Source organism: Coffea arabica, chromosome 8e (assembly GCF_036785885.1).
Source record: "Coffea arabica cultivar ET-39 chromosome 8e, Coffea Arabica ET-39 HiFi, whole genome shotgun sequence".
Taxonomy (NCBI): domain Eukaryota; kingdom Viridiplantae; phylum Streptophyta; class Magnoliopsida; order Gentianales; family Rubiaceae; genus Coffea; species Coffea arabica.
Genome location: NC_092324.1, coordinates 47,581,508 through 47,601,952, shown reverse-complemented (window position 1 = coordinate 47,601,952; position 20,445 = coordinate 47,581,508). Strand labels below are relative to the sequence as shown.

The 20,445-nt window shown below is 36.7% G+C and overlaps 2 protein-coding genes across 3 annotated transcripts; one reads left to right on the top strand and one right to left on the bottom strand.

Annotated features, from left to right (window-relative positions):
- Window positions 1-2,020: 2,020 nt before the first annotated feature.
- Window positions 2,021-9,699, bottom strand: LOC140012918 (conserved oligomeric Golgi complex subunit 8-like). The gene is made up of 12 exons (XM_072061486.1): window positions 9,345-9,699; window positions 9,107-9,259; window positions 7,110-7,258; window positions 6,088-6,165; window positions 5,887-5,980; window positions 5,703-5,777; window positions 5,273-5,569; window positions 4,154-4,221; window positions 4,006-4,060; window positions 3,710-3,848; window positions 2,819-3,003; window positions 2,021-2,727 (listed from the first exon to the last, which is right to left on the bottom strand). The coding sequence occupies exons 1-12, from the start codon at window positions 9,471-9,473 to the stop codon at window positions 2,422-2,424; spliced, it is 1,728 nt and encodes a 575-aa protein (XP_071917587.1). The 5' UTR covers window positions 9,474-9,699; the 3' UTR covers window positions 2,021-2,421.
- A 1,013-nt stretch (window positions 9,700-10,712) lies between these two features.
- Window positions 10,713-19,236, top strand: LOC113707013 (uncharacterized). 2 transcript variants are annotated; one of them, XM_027229169.2, is made up of 13 exons: window positions 10,713-10,871; window positions 11,168-11,282; window positions 11,390-11,451; window positions 11,721-11,771; window positions 11,880-11,906; window positions 12,836-12,940; window positions 15,901-16,008; window positions 16,154-16,225; window positions 16,318-16,368; window positions 16,888-16,950; window positions 17,065-17,189; window positions 18,013-18,199; window positions 18,341-19,236. In XM_027229169.2, exons 2-13 carry the CDS (start codon window positions 11,180-11,182, stop codon window positions 19,049-19,051), a joined length of 1,665 nt encoding a protein of 554 aa, XP_027084970.2. In that variant the 5' UTR covers window positions 10,713-10,871; window positions 11,168-11,179; the 3' UTR covers window positions 19,052-19,236. The 2 variants fall into 2 exon arrangements, with proteins under 2 accessions (XP_027084970.2, XP_071917657.1); XM_072061556.1 differs by lacking the exon at window positions 15,901-16,008.
- Window positions 19,237-20,445: the final 1,209 nt, after the last annotated feature.

The window sequence follows — 20,445 nt, the reverse complement described above, 5'->3', positions numbered from 1 at the left end:
TAGCCCCGTTTGGCAAATGAATTTTTTGGGTGTTTGTCTAAAACTTTACTGTAATTTATTGTAGAAGTTGTAAAAAATTTTTTTGAAATGTATAAATTTTTGGATATTTGGAAATACATAGTTAAAAAATTTTGAAAATTTTTTTGAGATTACTGACCAACTTGGCCAAAAACTTATTTGCCAAACTAGCTATAGTCCAATGATTTAGGGTGCAATTGTCAAAATAGTCCAAGGAGCGTATTCAAATGTCAATTTGTCATACTGCTTTGCAGAAAAACCAACCCTTGAGGCTTTTTTTTGTTAAAGAAGCATCCAGATCGAACTTTTTACTTTCCAATCTCCACAGGCACACATGAATCTAGTAACCCTAAGCTATTCTACCTCATTTCTCGTTTGCACTATAAAATCGCAAAAGTGAATACTACTTCATAGTGGAGCATATATCATGACAAGCTCTCAAGTCATTCGCAACAACTATAGAATGATGTTGCTTTCCAGAGTTCTTTCATCTATTACAAGAAAATGGTTTCTATTGCTTTGTTCTCTCATGCTTGCTAAAGCTATCAAATGTGATGATCAACCTCCACCAGGCACTCCAGCATCAGCAAGTTTGATATGCGTTAGTGACTGTGGAACATGTCCTGTCATATGTTCACCACCACCATCGCCAGTGAATCCAAAGCCACCACCATCTTCCCCACCTGGGCTTCTGCTGACACCGCCAACACCACCAGTGCACCACTACTCGCCTCCACAAAATTATTACTTTCATGCACCACCACCCTCATTGCTTCCAAAGCCATTGCCTCCTGAATCCTCGCCACCTCCACCTCCACCTCCACTTCCACTTCCACCTCCACCTCCACCACCATCTTATATTTCATGGGGTAATGCAGCTCCTCCACCTCATTTCAATTATTTTGGAGGCGGCGGGGGAAACGTTCCTTCTATTCAGGTACCTCCTGGTGTGGGACAGCGCAACTACTCTTACCCTTACTACTACTTCTATTCCTCGAAATCATCATCTTTTGCTCTGCCCGGCTCATCCCTTTCTGTTTTGTTGCTGTTACTTCACGCCTTGTACTATACTTAGTGGAAGTATAAGTTAGATGGGAGTTCTTGGAACTTATGTATGGGATATATGGACTTTTCCAGATGTATTGTGCTCGTGGATTTGTTCTCAGTTGTCTTCCAATCTGCATTATTAGAATCCACCTGACTACCATGTACAGACAGTGTCAGCACTCGATATTTGTATGATAATTTTCTTGAATGTAATTATTTGAGATAAATGTTCGAGACCAAAAGTTACGCCTTCGTGCATAATTGCATATGGAGGAAATCAAGTTTCTATCCTGCATAACATCCTGCGGTTGCTATGGCAGTCTCTAAATGATTTAAAAATATGATGACGGTGCAAGTAGCTCCTCCTGCTACATATCTTTGTTCCATCTTCTAGCATTTTCTTTCTTCTTTCTTCTTTCTTTATATGAAACAAATGCACTAGTACTTTTCTTTTTTTTTTTTCCTCCAAAAAATTGTAAAAATGATCAAAAGTGACTGGATAAGACATGAAAGGAAGTCACACAAGTACTTTGAATCAATTCATATCAGGCAAGCCCATACTCGATGCTTATTAGAAAGAGACAAAAAGATAAAACAGCTCTTACAAATGTGACTCCTGGAATCTCAATTTAAAGAATTTTAAGACAAACGGTAAGTATAAAACTTTCTCTTAGCTAGGAAAAGTGAGAAAAAACCCTAGTGCGACAATATATTCAAACCTGACAAAGGACAGTAATTCTGTCATCTGCACAACACACGGAGTAATCAATAATGGAAAAGCATTCTTCAATTCCTATTGCCAAATGACATGTCAAGGGCCTTGCAATCCTGATGACCTCCCAATCTATCTCCCGGCTGCAGCAGCTGAAGGCCTCGAGGCTTGTTCAACTGATGCTTATTAGTTTCCCTGCATCTTCTCGTCTGTAACACGTCAGAATTCTCTTCAGCCAATAAATAATAACAATAATAACCTATTTTATTGCGATAAGCCAGCCTTTGTTTTCACTGCAAATGATGCAACTTGTACAGGAGGAAGAAACCAACGAACCAAAATTCCTTTTGTTCACTATGACCATGAAATTTTTAACAAAGTGTTCCTATCACCATCGGCCTCAATGCCTCAGGACTTTACACCTGCTTACAAAAATAATTTTATCACAGTAAAGATCTGAACATGACCAATTTACTCCAATCGCTATTGATGGTATCCATCTAAATCATAACGATTCTTCACAACCACCCCAGTGAATAGAAGGGTAAAAATGTTAATGGCCCTTCTCCACTGTAGATACAAAATTCTTATTGGCATTAGGGCAGGGAACTTCTGGATTTATTTTAGAGTGAGCTTATCTCCCTTCACATGCTTGATCTTCTGGTGATCCTTTCCCCATCTTGTGGCGTGAGGTTGTTCTGTTGTTCCTCTAGGTTTGCACTTGCAGTCCGCTCAATAGTAGACACTACTCCATTCTCCAAGGAAGGCAGATTTCCATTTTCAGATATATTCTTTCCCTCTACACTTGGAACAGATCTTGGAAGTTCTCTTGATGGAGAGTTTATTACTAGGCGGGTTATTCCATCAAATAAATTCTTGGCATCTGTTATCAAAGAGGCTCCACCAGGGTAACAACGGCCAAAGCACATGGCACAATGTGGAAAAACTACCTGAAAGGAAATACCAAAGGACAACTTAAGCTGTTGTTTGCATGGATTAACAATTGCAGGCAACCGTCAGGACAAGTTCCTTAGATTTCACCTCAAGAAACGCTCTACAGAGTGCAAGGAAAAGTATAGACTCATTATCTCTGAGCATCCTGGTTGTGTTGTATCTCAATAGAGAATCAGAGACACCCTGCAACCCCTTCACTAATTCTTGTGCAAGAATGCGCTTCAAACTCAATGGAGCACAGGGACGCAATTCATTCATTGCTGCAGATACACCTGCAATGTCAATAGGGAGCATGCAAAAGAGAAAGGATTAAAGCAGTAATCCAGGGAGGTATAAATCAGTTAAATGTTCTTAGTGGTCACAGAAACCTTTGGGAAATACGTTCATACATTTTGGGTATCAGGATATGCAAAAATGTTTTTAAAAAAAAATCATGTTTATCTCAACAGTAAAACTTTTTTTTTTGCTGGACACGATAGATTCTAAGGTATACCTACTCATACTCTATACTGGGGGCGGGGGGACCTAAAGGGATCAAGAGGGGAACCCGGGGGGACTAACCACCACCGGTCCAGATGGGTGCATACGCACCTGTCGGTGAAATTATTCCAGGAAATCGTGGATTTAAAATGCAGGCCAATAGATTTGATCGCTTGACCTACACCCAAGTAAAGCCTTAAGGCTCCCTTGGGGGCCAACTACTCTAGGAGTAGTTGGTTTATCTCAACAGTAACTTGGAGGCAAAGCATTTACCTTACGTCAGTACGAACAGAGTAAATAAATTAGGCATTGCATTTGTTGCTCTTCTTACTTTTTCAGAAGACAAGTACAGTTAATAGCATGCGTATAAGACATGAAAACACAACCAGCAGACATTACGCTCTACATACAAAACGAGACTAGATTTGACAAACCAAAAGTTGTGGAGGCATGTCGGACAAAGATTTTATATATTTTTTAAGATTAACTGCTTAGTACCATTCACAAAAACAGCAAGAGGTGGATGCTCCATTAAATTTGGAGGAGGATTAACATCTTCCTGACTTTCTTCACCAAATGTACTGGAAGGAAAGCCAACAGCTGGTAGCGGGACCCAGCGATGAGCATCAAGTACTAGCTGGAAGAATATGGAAAATCGCAAATCAGATGGCAAAAATAATACATAGAATGTTGAGGAGGCACTTCAGTAAGAAGAGAAACTGTAACCCAATCTTTAGCTAAGAGAAGAAAACTTGCAACAACATCAAAACCAAAAAGCAAGGCTTCTAAACTACCTGAAAATTCTGAACGGCTGTATTCATATTCTTGGAGAATAAATTGAGAACTGCCCTGTTCAATTGACCAGAATAAAGGCAGTCACATTCACAGGTTGCTTCAATGTCTACATGATTTAAAAAAAATACAGAAGAAACGTTATATTACTCTTCAAAGAGTGGAGGAAGTAAGCCTCGAAAATCCAATCCAACCCAGCCCAATCCCATGGCACCATACTGCAAGACAGAAATAAATAGAACATCATCACCAAGCTAAATGCCAAAAAGAGTTCAAAATGAAAATAATCTGAAGCAGGAAATCACCTTGCTTACATTTATAGGGCAAACCCATAGAAGAAGTGAAAACACAGTGAAAAAGAAATGGTGTCATGAGTCAGCATCCGCAAGTCATACCACATTTTTTACACTTCCATTTTAAATTGTAGCCAATTGCAAGTTAAAGCACATTTCATTTTTTTTTTTTACTATCTTTAACCATCGCAGTTAATAGCAATAATAAAACCACATACATTCCATCACTACATATTCCACTGATACGGTACAGAATGGCACTGTAAGAGCGAAGCCCTTATATTTGGTTAACTGCCTTTCTTCTTGAGCTATTAGGTTGCAAAAACTAAAAGAGGCATATAATACCTAAGATAACAAGAACCACGAGTAAAAAGGTCAACCTTTGATTATGGAAGTCCAATTATAGACATGCATAACTTTAGAGCAAGGAAGTTAACCCAATATGATGTCTTCTAAGAATACATCCTACAGACTGGAATCTCCTTTTAGATGAGAAGAGTCAAAGATCTAGAAACTAAAATCAAAACAATAAAGCGATCTTGAATTTTTATGGCATCAAACATGGTAGTCAGGGACATGCTTCTTCAGACCACACAATCACAAAAGGAATCATGAAGGTTTAAAGACTTCTTCTAGGTTGTAGCATTGGTTCAATATCTATTTCTAAAAGTCACTAGGAAATACAATCATCATTTGATTTAGAAGTGCTCTGTTATTAGGTTGGTATAAGTTATAAAAGATCAAATGCCAAAAGAAATCAAGTGATAAAAGTCACTGTTAAACCAGACCTTGGCATGCTCTTACTAGTTTGCAGTTTGCTACACGAACTGAACTTTTCAAACAATCTTAAGCAGTAAAGTACAATTAAACCATAAGAGAAGAAGAAAGTAGAACATAGCATTGTGGTTGGGATTTCAGAAAAATGCATGTGACATGCACTTGCAATTTTGAAACAGAAGGCAATGATGTTACTGACCATGCATTGTTCCAAAATGTTGGACAAAGATCCTCCTTCAGTTATCTTTGGTAGCATGATCTTAAGAGTTTTAAGGTGTAAGGATATTTGATGCATGGCCCAACTAAAGAGAAGTCCACCATCATAGTTTTCTTCACTTCCTGATGTATCATCAGCGAAGATGGCTCGGTATTGGTTAACAACATCAAAAAGATGTGTCCTATGACAGCTTATCATCCCTTTTAAATATTCATAAGCATTTCTCTGGTCAAAGTCATCAAGAATTCCAGCAAGCCATGTCTCACGACATCTGAGAAACTGTAACATCACAAAGACATGAGATCTTGATCAATCTAAGCTTAAGAAGAAGAAAATAGAACAGAATGTAGAGAAAGCATAAGGCTGATATGAAACTATGCTAGAACCTATATATCAAGCTTAACAAAGCTACCTGTAGGCGCATTTCATACTCGCTGAATACTCCTATTCGTCGTAAGTATCCAATGATACGGAGACACTCTGGTAACTGCAAGAGAAAATGAACAACTGATGAATTCTTAGCATCAATATTCTATCACAAATCACTTTGCATCACATGAACAGTATAACCTACAAGTTAGGCTTTGGCAAAGCACCTGAATGTTTGATCTAAGTTTTTGGAGGAGTTGAGAAAGAAGAGACTGTGTGGTCTGCCGAACTTCAGCAGCAAGTGCCTGAATAACTGGTAATCTATTTTCAAGGGGCAAAAAGAAAGAAACAACTGCCTCACAACAAGCCTCAATAAATTTGACAAATGAAATTGGTGGTTTAAACCATGAAGAAAGAAAGTAACTTACTTTGGATGCATTGTCGATAGCTTAGCAACATATGCTTCTAAATCCAGAGCTTCATCATAGTTGCCATTCCGTACACATCTAGAAATAATCAACAGCTTCTTATAAATCTAGAATTAAGCTATAAAGAGTAAGAATAACAGCAAAATAAAACACACACTAAACAGGTATCATATGAGGTACAAACAAACTCCCTTCACTACCCATATCCTAAAGAAAACAAATTAAAAAAAAAAACCCACACAGAGTACAAAAATTATAATCTACATACGTAAGATTTATGACCAAAGCTGCTATTGTCAGCTCAAGTAACGATGATAAGTTACCAACATTTTACCTCTTTCTCATGTATAAGATAGAAGAAGTACTGGATACCTAAACTATTTCTGGAAGTTCTATCTCACAAATAACAAATGTAGTAAAGACAGTTTTATGCAGTGTCAAAGTTTCAACAGCAGGTGGTTAGTTCTCTTCAATCCTCAAGCATAGGTAGCAGCAATAAACAGTTTGGAGAAGGTACACAAGTTGTGCACATGGTAACATAAACATCATGAAGTTATACCAGTATTGCAAATAGAATTCATTCAACAACAGCTTCAAGTTCAGTGGTGGTACAATGGGACATTCATGACATAAGAGAGTACCGTGACCAGAATTGAGTAAAGGATTTGTCTATCAAAACTAGAGGGAAGGTCCATGGAACCAAAGAAAATTCAGAGGAAAGTCATGCTAATTTACTCCAGCAAGAAGAATGGTGATAGTCATCCGAAGAAAAGATCCAACTACCAGACAACCAGGATAATGCTACAGAAACAATAAACACTGAGAAATTGCATTAAGTGTATCCCACAGTATTCATATCATCATCTAAATTTCCCCATTCTGAGATCAAGATTAAAGACATGACAAACTTACTGGAAAAGCAAAGGCATAAAGGGTACAACTAGCTTTATCTATCCATCGTTCCGAACAGAGACCATTAATTGAATTTATTGCATTATTTTAAAACATGGTCAGAGACATACGTGTCCATCAGCTGAGGAATTTCAAGCAAGTCAAGCAAAGTACTATGGTTTGCCAGAAGAGTTTGGTTCATCTTCCTCTTCTCCAATATTTGTTCTGCAGAGTCAACGAACTCAGAGCAACCAGACGATAACTTTGGGATTTCAGATATCTGCCAAACAAGAGAAACATATGAACTAATATAACTTCATCATCAACGCAACTCAGCAAGGAGAATGATCTCCAAATGCTGTCTACAACTGAGTTTTGGCATAACAACTAAAAAGCTTACATAATTGGAAAACACATTCAAAATTTGTCATTTTATTTCATTGGCCACAAAACCTACTTATGTAATTGCACACCCTGAAGTATGAAAGAGTTTATGTGGACATATTTCTGGATCAGAATTCATTCAAGGACAGACCCGAAGGACAGATACTGATGTTTTTTAACACTAAATACATAGCAGCTTTCATGAAATAATTATCCTCATTTTCATTTAAATTCCTATAACAATCTTATCAACTTACTACTCATGTATAATGTTGATGTCTAGTGGTGTCTAGTCACATTGACTCTTTCAATGTTCAAATGCTTAAGATAAATCACGTATATTTTAAAATTTCCAAATGCTACATAAGCATGCAGCTCAGAATTATCTAGTTGTCGTTACATACAATGCATATTTTTGACTGCAAGTCCTACATAAGCACATGTACGACAAAATGAGTTCGCAACACAAATATCTTGAAATGAGAACCATGTCAGGGGAGAAAGAATATGATTTCAGGATGACTAAGAGTAACTAACGACAAGTGAACCACTGTAGTTCAAGTTTAGACCAACATCAATATAAGCTTGTCCCCAAAGCATATATAAAAGAAAAGGTAAAGAATATAATTAGTCATTCCTAAGCTTGATTAAGAGGCCAAATTACAAGAAATTGACTTCATCATCTTAGCCGTATTCATCAGAGTTCCATGTCTTCCATGCCTAGGCTAAGAGGAAGGTGCATTTAAAAGACTAAGTTTTTAAAGAAAGGCACTTTAAAGAGGCTTGTATCTTGTGCAACTAAGAGCAAGTTATGAACTTGCTCTTCTTCCTAGTTTTGTTTAACTACTTTTTAGTAGATTTTGTAATGTAGAATCAACTTTAACCACTGGAGACTGGAAACAGACATATCTGGGGCAGTACACTTGTGCTAATTAAGCTATTGTCAACTAACTATCGGTCAGTCAGTTTCCAACTTTCTTTTAGCTTTCCAATCTCTACATCACATCTCATTAGCCCAAGAAGACAAAAGAAACCCATAAACTGTTGTCTAGAAATGGAGATGTTGGATGTACATTATTCTTTGGAGGTAATCAAGAAATAGGACTAAAGTGCAATCAACTAAACCAGGACCACGAAAACCATTGGCCTAATTCTTAAACTGTTGACTTTTCAAAATTTAACATCTGTAGTCTTCTGCTATTTACAATGCTGAGAAGTAACATCCTAGAAATTAAACATTAGTTTTCCAACCTGATTTTAGTTTGATTGATATTCAAATATTTCGTGAAAGTAACAGTATTGCCCTCTTCCTAATTTCGCTATTCTACTTTTCTTCTTAGGCGTCTTCCAATAAAGACGTACAAATTCTTTCTGGATGCTGATTCTTACCGTAGGTCAAGTGTGTCCACTGAAGCACATTTGAGTGGTATATGCAACTTGATCGAATGAACCCCATATTTAAGCTCTTACCTTCAAAAAACGACCCTGCACATTCTGCATTACTACCATACCATCATCAACCACCAGGAGTTACTCAGACCCCATCACATTTCATCTGCAGGTTGAGACTCTAACACGTACCAAATTGAAAGATCACATTTTTTTTTTAACTTACCACTAAACAATCTAATCTTTAGCCATAGACATAAAAAAAACCAGCAAAGAAAAATCAATCGCACAAAATTACTCCAAATTGCACAAGAAAATTACAAAATTTAAACATAAAAAAGAAAAGTCAAATTACCAAAGACTCGAGGTGTTTATCGATCGAGGAAACTTCGTCTTTAATAGAAAGCAAGGCATCAGCAGAAGAAATGAAAGCACGGTAGTTCCCCACCGCCACCTCTTGCATCTGCCTCCGTATCCTCTCCGCATCTACTCTCAATAGCTCCGGCTCCTACAAATTATAAGAAGAAAATTATGATCACATTGCAATTTCTAGTACAAAAGATTGAATTAATCACGGAGTTAGCTCTAGGTACCTTGTGGAGGCGGTCGAGGGTGAAAGAGAGGAGTTCAGAGACGTAAGGCTGCTGCGAGGCGGAGGCCAGCGGGAGAAGACTAGCGACCGGTGATGAGTTGTCGTCTGATTGAACTTCAGACGACGTCATTGTCGAAATTAATTAAGAGAACTCCTAAATTGGATTCAATTTGAGCTTAATTAGGGTTTCGATCTGATTTTGTTTTCAGGTGGGAACAAACAACTACCGTTGGTGAACACTCAGAGATCTGCTACTGTGTGGCTGTGTGTAACGACGCACCACCGTTGGTGACCGGTAAAGAAACGTTAACAGCTTTGGGCTTATTTATTTTTTGAGAGAATTGCCGAGATAGCCCCTTATTTTTTTTCTTGATATTATGAAAATGTATCACTTAGTTATAGCAATTAACTAAATAGGCAGCAGCTAAGTGAAATACTAACCACTAGAAATTTGTAAAATGTTTAGAAATATTAATCACTTGCAGGAAATTTAAGCTATCAATGCAAAACAATCATTGACCATGTTGTAACTTGTACCAAACAATAAGGGTGAAGATTAGATATATATATATATAGCTAAATCATAAAAACGTATTGAGATTATGGATAGCAAATTGTTTATCACAAAATACCTTTTTCACGAGGGTTTTGCAAGGAAAATTTTAGTTTTAAAAAAATATTTAGTTTTGTTTTTGGACTAATATTTGCATAAGTAGTTTTTCAAATTCTTATCTTGAGATTTAAGTTTTAGAATATATTTCTGTTCTTAATTTATTTCTAAGTTTATGAAAAATATGTTGAACTCTCTACCTTTGGTGTTTAAGGGTGCATTTAATAAAATTGAAATTTGAAAACTGAAATATGAATTTTGAATCTATTAAATTATTGAATTGTTAAGTACTAAATCTGATGTATTTAAGTGTATATAATATTAAATGATAAGTAAATAACATATTACTTATTTTAAACCAAGTTTTGTCTAGATTCTCTAAAAAATTCAGTGTCACTTAATTAATTTGATATTCTAGTTTTTATTATTAAACATGTCTAAACATGTTAAGATTTGAATATATTAAATTTAAATGTTGAATTCAATTATCAAACAGGACCAAATTGTTTTTAGAATACAAAAGCTAAACTTGAACTTGTGGTAAAAGTATTATAGAGGTTCTGATTGCAAAGAGATCAAAAGAACAGGGGCAATCTGGCTATAATAAAGCACAGCTATTGCAAAGAGGTCCTAACTTGCTGGAAACAATGCCCCCACCATGAAAGCGCGTGGAATATCACCGAATAAACAACAACGCTTTCAAGGCGGACTTGTTTTCATTTCATAAAAGGTGTTGCTTTAAATTAGCACGCCTTCGTCTACCGCTCTATTTCCCCAACATGCACAAGCAGCCCCAGACCCCTCTTTCAGTGTTTTAGAGGTTAGAAAACCCCTTCTTTCCATCCCTCTTTCAAAAATTACCTAGAGAGGAAGGGAGGATCTGCAGAATACCCCCGAGGAGCCTACGGAATTAAGCCAGTAAGTTTTATCAATCTCTCGAAATTCTCTCCGGAAAATTTCCAAATTTTTCCATTTGGTCGATCTTTAAACTAGGCAAATGCTATTGGATTTGGGAGACAAGCTGACATGATATTACATGAACAGTAGGCTGTCAAACTGGTAATCAGATAGTGTCCCAATCCGACCAGTTTTGGCAGCACCCTTTATTAAGTGAACTCATTTACACCTATTCAATTTTCTTGTTTTTTGAATAAGATTCACAATCCGTCATGGTGGCTAACCATTATTCTTGGGTTTTATGTCTGTTCTTTTAGAGGAGGGTGAAAATGGAGTCCTACCAACCAGCTACGACAGAGGTGCCACAACAGGCGCAGCCACAGATTCAAATATACGGTAGCTCAAATGGTGAAATTTCCCCATTCTGGAGAGGTTGGTTGGTTTACCTGCTTCTGTCTCAGTATCTTTTGATGGCTGTATCATACTGTTTTCCATAAAATTGGTTAACTTTTTTGTTTCCAATGATTTAATCCGTGCAGAGAAGTACGAAAGAGATGCAAAGAAGTACTGGGATATATTCTACAAACTCCATCAAGATAAAGTCAGTTTCCTACCTGCTCTTTCTTAACCTGCTCATTCTCTTTTGGCTTTTTCTTACTGCTAACTATTTATTATTTGATAATATCTCTTCGGTGCATGCTATGGACAAGCTTTATAGTTTTTCTTCACCCTGTCGTGACTTTTGGTTTTACTGCCACTGATACTTAATTTCTTCCTTGAGAAGTAGTAGTTTACAACTGCTTTTATGAGACTTCTGTCATGCCATGTTCTTTCTTTTTTATTTACTTGTAACTTATTTTTGTGCCTCAGTTCTTTAAGGACCGGCATTACTTGGACAAGGAATGGGGATATTACTTTTCTGTGAGTACATCTTCCTTTTTTGGCTTCATTTCAACATGTAAAAGTAGTTTGTACTATTTTTTGCTTGCCTATTTCACAAATATAACAAAATTCGCTCAATTTCTTCAGGGTGCTGGAAGAAAAGTCATTCTGGAGGTAATCTCAGTCCGTATTCTGAAGAAAAACTTAGTAGTTCGGCATCTTCATGCTAGTCCATTCTATGGTTTTCCTCAATCTCTTTGTAGCAGTGAAAATAATTGAACTTTTCCTCAATCTAATCTATTCTATGCTAGTCTATTTGAATTGCTCACTGTTGACTATGCTTACTCTTTCATGTATTTGAATTCTTGGATTTTTCTACTGCAATTTTACACACATTTCTCATTTTGGTCATGCGCTGCTGCCAAAAAAATTGTTGGAATATTTTCCTTGTTCTTACAGGGATAAAATATTACGCTAGAAAGAGGAAAGATTTTGACACACATCTGCACAGAATCATATTGATACCTTCTGAATGGATGCCAATGTAATGATACTGAAATGTGAAATTGCTGCTAGTTATGGACACTAGGAATGTGTTGATGGTTAGTTTATATGCCTATCTTATACTGTTCGTGAATTTTCTTGTGCAAGATGAAGGATTGGTTCTCCAATCCTTCTGCATTTGAAAACTAAGGAGTTTGAAAATTTTTTTTCCTTTGCCCGAAAATTTTCTGCCGTGAAAGTTTTATCCTAGTACATGTAGCATGAAAACTTGTAGTGAAGCCATTTTATACCCTGAAAAAGAATGCAATTGAAAATCGTTAATTGTCTTCCTTTTTGCTTTGTTCTTGAAAGGAAACATGATTCAATGATTCTAGAGAGATTTTTTTCAAACAGACGTGGCATTTGCTCTGTGTCACTTGACAAAATTTCTGCTTTTGATGCATTCGTGATGTGTGAAAGCTAGACTCTGATTATCCTCTCTGCACTTCCTTAATTATTTGCCATCTATTGTATTCACAAAGATATTCACATCATGTATTCAAGAATCTTTTTTTAATTTGTGGAGAATTGTAATGATAATGACTTTCTTTTTACACAAGGTTGGCTGTGGGGTGGGGAACACTATCTTTCCTTTGGTTGCAAGATATCCAGATATATTTATCCATGCCTGTGATTTTTCACCACGTGCTGTGAACTTGGTCAAGGTCAGTCTTGCTGTTTTTATCTGTAATGTATGAAATATAATTGTATTTTTGTTGTCTATTGGGTTTTGTCTGTCTTACAGGGTCTGGATCTGACTGATTTAGTGAGTTTTGCATTGGGCTCCCCTGCATATCGGGATGTTAATCTTGAAAACTTGAATAAGCAATGAATAATGCCATCTATTAAAGTTTTGCATGCTTTTTCAGTTGATTTCATGATAATACTAAGAAGTAGTAGTAAAAGTGGTATAAACATTTTGTTGTCTGTCAAAACACTATCAGTGGAAAAAATTGTCAGCTTCTTTACAGGCTAAAGATGGCATTGTTTGATACTGTTGGCTTAGAATCCTCTAATGCTTCAAACTTTAATAAGTTCATCATAACTCGATGAAAAATCAGCTAATGATCATTTTAGGCATTTTGAATGTAAGGGGTTAGTGTACATATGGAATTTTCATAACTTATTTGGTAGACTTCCTCCAACTTGGTCCATTTTGCTAAAATACTAAGGCGCTTTAGTACTGACCCACTATTTGCTTCCCTGGGAGTAGAAGAACTATATACCTGGGCTAAACAAGGAAAAAAGAAAAATGCAAACACAAATGGAAATGAGATGAATGCTAAGGTTGTTGCATCAAGTAATACTTCAGAATAAGTTTAAGGATACTCTGTTTGTGGAAAGAAAAAAATATCCTGCTCGGAAATGTTTCTGAATGACAAAGGGGTCCCATTCCAATAATAACAAGTAACAAACATGAAGTCAAAGTGATGGAGAAAGGTGAACCATCTATTCGATTAGCTCCAATACCCAATGCAGTTAGCTATTTATGCTTTTCTGCTCGATCAATGTCCATCTTGTGAAAGCTCTAGTCGAGGAAGTATAATTTTGCAGAAAAAATTTGTCACTCTGTGCTTGGGGAGAGTTGATTTAATGATAACCCTTTTGAAGACAACTCACACTAGCAAATGTTCTGTATGAACCATGTTTAGAAAGAATATATTTAGAACATTAGCTGGGGACCAACAGAGCTATAGAGTTGGGATGTAGTCCAATAAAACTGCAGTTACTAAGAATATTAATTTGATGGAAAGGGTTAGTGTTTGTGATTAGTATTGCTCCAGGGTTCAACATTGAATCGAGTGCCAATATGTGGCTTTAAGGTAGGATTTTAACATTGAAGTAGACCAGGGCAGGTATGTGTTGTATAGGTCAGCATTGCTGTGTTCTGTAGGTCACAAATAGGTAATTCTTACCTGTACCTCTGCACTGCCGTGTGTACTTTTCCGCTAGACAGGTTTCCACAAATAGGGGTCCCATTGCAAAAACTTAGGCACTCCATGTTTTCTGGACACTTGTCTGGTGGATATTTCCACTTCGCAATGCCAAGTCTGCAGGTGTCACATATACCCTTTAAATTTGTAGTATCACATATACCCATTTAAATTTGTAGTTCCCCAAGATCTGCACCCATCACATGGTATAATGTTGCTTAATTGTTGAAGATTCCAAATCTTGTGGGTTTGTTTAAAAGTTTCAAAAACGTATATTACTCCACACTATTGTCAGGTTTATTGAATACTAGACTAAACCATTTAAGCACATTCTTTAACCTATGTTATCCAAAACAAAGTCAATCAATCGTATTTTATATCTAAGCCAATTTTTATCCCATTTTCCTGGGAACAAATTACTTTATCTGTGGAACCCTTTTTTCACGTATTGTTTGTATGTTTCTGTTGCATCTCTACTATGATTAGTAGTGTCTGTGAAGGCTAAATGCATTAAAGAAAACTTCTCTTCTTCTTTCCTTCATTCGTTCAATCATACTCGATATTAGTCAAAACATAGTGATAGGTCTTTGTGGTCAAGTACGGATCAAGATAAATCCCACAAATTCAGCTTTGCTGCCTCAATATACATGTTCAGAGAAAAACTTCTGTAAATGATCCAATCTTGCTAACTATAATAAAGCATATGCATGAAAAAAATGAATATAAGAGAAGAGAAGTATTCTTGGTAATATATTTGCATCTCTACCAGTATTTCTGGAGGAGTACTGGTTTGGATGCATCTAAAACCCACAATAGAGTAATTAGTTCTGGTGAAAATAGATTAGAATTAGCTTACTTTATGATAAAACAATTTGATCAACTGATTGAGAATTACTTAGTTGACGAATATAATATAAGGTTGCGCTATTCTGGTGTGAGCTCTACAAAAATTTGGCCCCATCAACTTTGGACACGTCAGCTTGGATGATGCCACATGCAGATCAGATGGGGCTTCATTTCCCATCTGAATGAAGATCATCTGGGGCTGCGCGTCCCATTGGAGCTGATATGCAAAAATTTGGATCAACCAAAATTTAGCACAATCCAGGGTCCAAATTTTGCCACCTTCAGTTCAAAGAAATGTGCTTGACTCTCCTAGCCTTGTATTCCAAAAAATTCTAATATGAAATTCAATTAAATGAAAGAAGTTTATAAGCTTCTTTTAAAACATATATTTGCAGCTATTCTCCAACTGGAAGTTGATCTCCATTAATTTTGTAAAATTTGTGTGCACTTGTCTAGACTGTCCAAGTTAGCACTTGTACTTCATATTTGTACAGTTGGGTCTTGAGGCTTGTTAGAATTGGAGATCCCTGATCTCTATTTTGCACAAGAACATGGACGTCTGGTATTATTGCACATTTAATGTTACCACTTACCTGAAGCACCTTTAAAAAATAGCATAACAACTTTTTCATATAGGGGCATGGTGTCCATTCGGCACTATAATCTGTGTGTGCATAAGGAATTACTTTTAATGAATCTTAGCCTTCTAAAAATGGATTAATAGTCAGCCCATGATCTCGATCAATCTTGACTTGCACCTTATGCATTTTTAGGGTGATTAATATCTGATATCTTATTTAACCACCAATAAACCAATTGTAATTTGCTGTCATACGATAATGCAGAAGCATAAGGAGTTCAATGAGGGCCAAGTAAATGCTTTTGTGTGTGACCTAACTGTTGATGACCTGAGTGAACAGATCCCTCCATCTTCAGTTGATGTTGTTACCATGGTACCGGAATGGTGTTCTATTTTGAAATTTCTTAGTATTTAATATCGTACATAACTAATCTAGTTCATTTCTTGGATTTCATTTATAATATTCTTGATAAGCTAGCCTATGTGTTCTTCAATGAGCTACCTGACATTTTAAACAGATATTTGTATTATCTGCAGTCTCCCCGGAAAAGATGTCCATAGTATTACAAAATATCAGAAAAGTTCTCAAGGTGGGAAAGTATTACTTCCTATTTGACATAAAATTGTGGTCACATAAGTACGATTTCTTTGAAGTGACTCTATGGCTTGTATTTCTTGTCAGCCAAGTGGTTGCGTGTTGTTTCGTGACTATGCAACTGGTGACCTTGCTCAGGTTTGTTTCTGCTTTATGCAGGTTACAGTACTCATATTTTTCATATTTGAATGTTTTTCTTCATTTTAAGTGCCCAAAAATTCTGTTTAGATCAGTTATGTCTTTATCTAGATGCTGGTAAACATGGTCTCATTTTTTGTTGAAACTTTTTATGTTTGTCTCCATATGAAAGAGTTTCTATATTCACTCCAATTTTGAGTTCCCAAAATTTGACTTCTATGATGAGTGGATTGATGGATATCCACTATGAACAAGAAATCTTTTACTCCGATCCAAGGAAAGGAGATGTTTGGAACTTCTCACCTAGTTTTTTAGGTGACATTATTTTATTTTTTCTGTCTCTTCTAGTGTGTGTCTGTTGGTTTATTGAAAAACTATGGCCCCTGAATATTTTAATCCAAACCAGCCTCTCTAGTCTATCCCTTCTTAAGCCGGATCTAGCGGATTGAGTTCGACTTTTCTATGGTTGTTCTGGTGCTGCTCCAGACTTCTCATCGGACTTTCTCATTGCATGAACAGGAAAGATTCTCTTGCAAAGAACAGAAGATCAGTGAGAACTTCTATGCTAGGGGTGATGGCACTGTAAGTTTAGCTGATATGAATTATGTGCCTTTGCCTTTCCCGGATTGGAAAAGACATGTTTTTTTACTGCAGAAATTCTATTTATCAAGCTTCTCTGTGTCCACTTTTTCCCAGAGGGCTTTCTACTTCTCTGACGAGTATCTGACAAAATTATTCAGCGAAAATGGATTTCATACTGAAGAACATCTATTATGCTGCAAACAAGTAGAAAACCGATCAAGAGATATAGTAATGAACCGGTAAATGATTTTACCTTTTGATCGAAGTAGATCAAATCTGTATTTCTCAGTCGGCAACGCAAAGTTGTCACTCTAGTGTTTGAGTGATCTCAAAATTTGGAATGAGCATTGTGTGACTATCGATACAGGTTGTATGAACTTTTATCTGAACAAAGTAAGATAAGAGGTTTACATATTATTTTCAAAGTTATGTGCAAGTAGCCTGTAACTCTCCATATACATCAGGCATATCTCCTTTGCAATATTACAGAACTGGTAATTCACAGTAGTATGCTATCACTCCCAGTTAGCTGTTTTTTTAGCTCTCCTTGACACTTGCCACAAAATGGCTGTTCATGTTTTCAGTAATTATTGTTCTGGTTCATCATAGAGATACTGTTCAAAACTAGTCCTCTGCAAATTGCAAACCCAGCATTTGAGAGGAAAGAAGACCGAACTAAGGAGATATTGCTTTCGACGATTAAATTTAACCTTTATATCCAGATTGTTAAATGTCTTTGGGTCCTGCTTAGGGATGCCTTTCCGGGAGAGGGAGTGTTGTGTGTAAGCATAGCATTTCTCGGGAACCTTTCCTTCCTTAGGAAAAAATTTAAGCCAACAATGTTGCTGTTGTTGAATTAAATTATTTGTAGCATTTGGTGTAATTTGACAATGTAGGGGTCCTTTTGACAACAATGCTGTAATACTTCGAATGTTCACTGTTTAGAAAGTTTGCTCTTCTATGGTTCTCCGAACTGTCTTTGGCCCCTTTCTTCTGTTGGTGCTCATTCAAGGATGGAGCACACTGGCATACACAGCTAAATTGTTGCAATTTTGATCGCAGGCGTTGGGTCCAAGCTGTATTTCGCATGAATGGGGATGATGATGACAATTTAAGCTGTGTTGAAACAGAGCAGGTAAAACCTCAGGTCAAAGATCTTATCCCGAAAATTGCTACAAATGGACTGGAAGTTGACATCTCTGATGGATTGGCTTGTGAAATGTTTGGCATAGAATCTTCTAGCGAAGAGGTACAATTTTTTTTCTGAGTTTTATTCTGGCTTTCCCTTCGCTACTAATGCACCAAGTTTTATGAACTTGGGACATTTGAATTTCATATGCCTGTAGTATGTTGCTCCAGTTATCAGATGTGTCAATTTGAAATGTAACAGATTATTGAGGTCATTATAAGAGATCACATGTTCAAGATAAAAGTGCTTTCCAGGGAGCACCAACATACCTGCAAATCAACTGGGCTGATGCTATGGGAATCAGCTAGGCTCATGGCTTCTGTCCTTGCTGCAAATGCAACAATTGTTGCAGGAAAAAGGGTCTTAGAACTTGGGTGTGGCTGTGGGGGAATCTGCTCAATGCTGGCCACTGGATCTGCTGATCTCGTGGTTGCCACTGATGGAGATGCAAAAGCACTCGACTTGTTGACTCAAAATGTTGCTTCAAATCTCAAAGCATCGTCTTCTGGCAGGTTAATAACGAAAAGACTGGAGTGGGGAAATGAAGATGACATAGAAAGCGTCAAGGAGCTGAATGGCAAGGGATTTGATGTTATCATAGGCACTGATGTTACCTATGTCCGTGAAGCTATATCACCCTTGTTTAAAACAGCGAAGGAGTTGATTGCAGCCAGCCAGGAGAACGAAGAGGACAGAAGGCCTGCTTTAATTCTGTGTCATCTTCCTCGCAGAGTTGATGAACCATCTATTCTTGCAGCTGCTTCTGAGTATGGTTTCAAGCTAGTTGATAGGTGGCCTAAGCAAAACACAACAAGCTCACTTCAGAGCATTATTAGCTCTTGGTTCCCCGAAGACAGATATGAAGACTATTTTCCCAATAAAGCTCTCAGTATTATGTACTTCACGACATGATGGACATCAGAAAATTGCCCAATAGAGATTTGGAGCAAGGAGTGTTTCCATGGATGATAGTAGTTTTATTCATGTTGCGACTATGCCTTTGATAGGAAAAGAATATCAAAATTTTCAGAATATTAACGATTGCTAATGTGGTTAAAATTATAAGAATCTGAATATATCGTGGTGGCATTTTCAAAGTAGGACTACAAGTAAAGGTCAAACGCAATGATAAAAGGAGAGGGAGAGAGGGGAGGGGAGAGGGGGGGGGGTGAAGAACTGCAATGGTGAAGGCACTAAGGAAAGTAGCTGATAGAGAAAATGGCTCCCCAAAATGTAAAACTAGCAAGAATCGAATTGATTCTTCAATGGCACGAATTTACTCTTCCTGTTTCCTAAAGAAAAAGGAGGAGGTCAATATCATGGCTCCTGCTGTGATTGCATGTGATGGTTGCTTAGTATATCCTCGAATGAGATGTTTTTCTTCTTGGATTTTGGTGTTTACTAAGAGGTAATAGGAGGAATCTCACGTCTGAATTTCGATGACTTTTGACTGGTAAATTTAGCCCCATTAATTGGAAGTTAGAACGATGAATTTACTTTAGGTTAGTACTTAGCATTGCTAAGGGCTTGTTTATTACTCTATTTAATGCTGAAAATTAATTCATTGAGAACTTTTTGAATTCAGGATGTTTGGTAACAGAAATATTTTACTACTTAATATGTAATGTACTTAAGTACTGCTTAATTAGTGTATAAACTTTTGAGTGAGAATTTTTCACTGAATTTTTTGAGTTGACTACACATAATATAACTCTCACACATACTCTCTCACAAAATACATACTATATGTTCTCTTTCTGTTCACACATACATGCATTACTTATAATTCCTCCCGCCTTATCTTTCAACCCAATCCTCCTCCCACATATATACAAACATACATACTTAAACACTACATCTAAAGTGTTTCATTATTTTCTCTCCCCCTCTTAAACATGCACATATGCACTTTTCTGTCTATCTAAATACACAAATAAAGGCAATTTTTTAAAAGATAAAAGCATAATATTTCTGCGATATTTCAATTCAGCAATATAATTCAGTTAGTTATCAAACAGATATAACTTAACCAATTTAGCAACTTAATACTTTCAGTACTTAATTTTCATATTTCAACATTCAGATTTCAGACTTCAGTCTCATCAACGGGCCCTAAATCTCGAGCATAGATTTTGAAAACCAAACAATCTAATTCGCAAAAGAAAGTGAGGCAAGGCAAAATTTCTAAACTTGTTACTCACTCTCGAAAGGAAATAAATGATTGAATCCTTCAAACATATTTCGAGTAGTTCTGTGTGTAAACTATGATTTTTGCACTACTAGTTTTATGTCTATAGTAAGCTAAG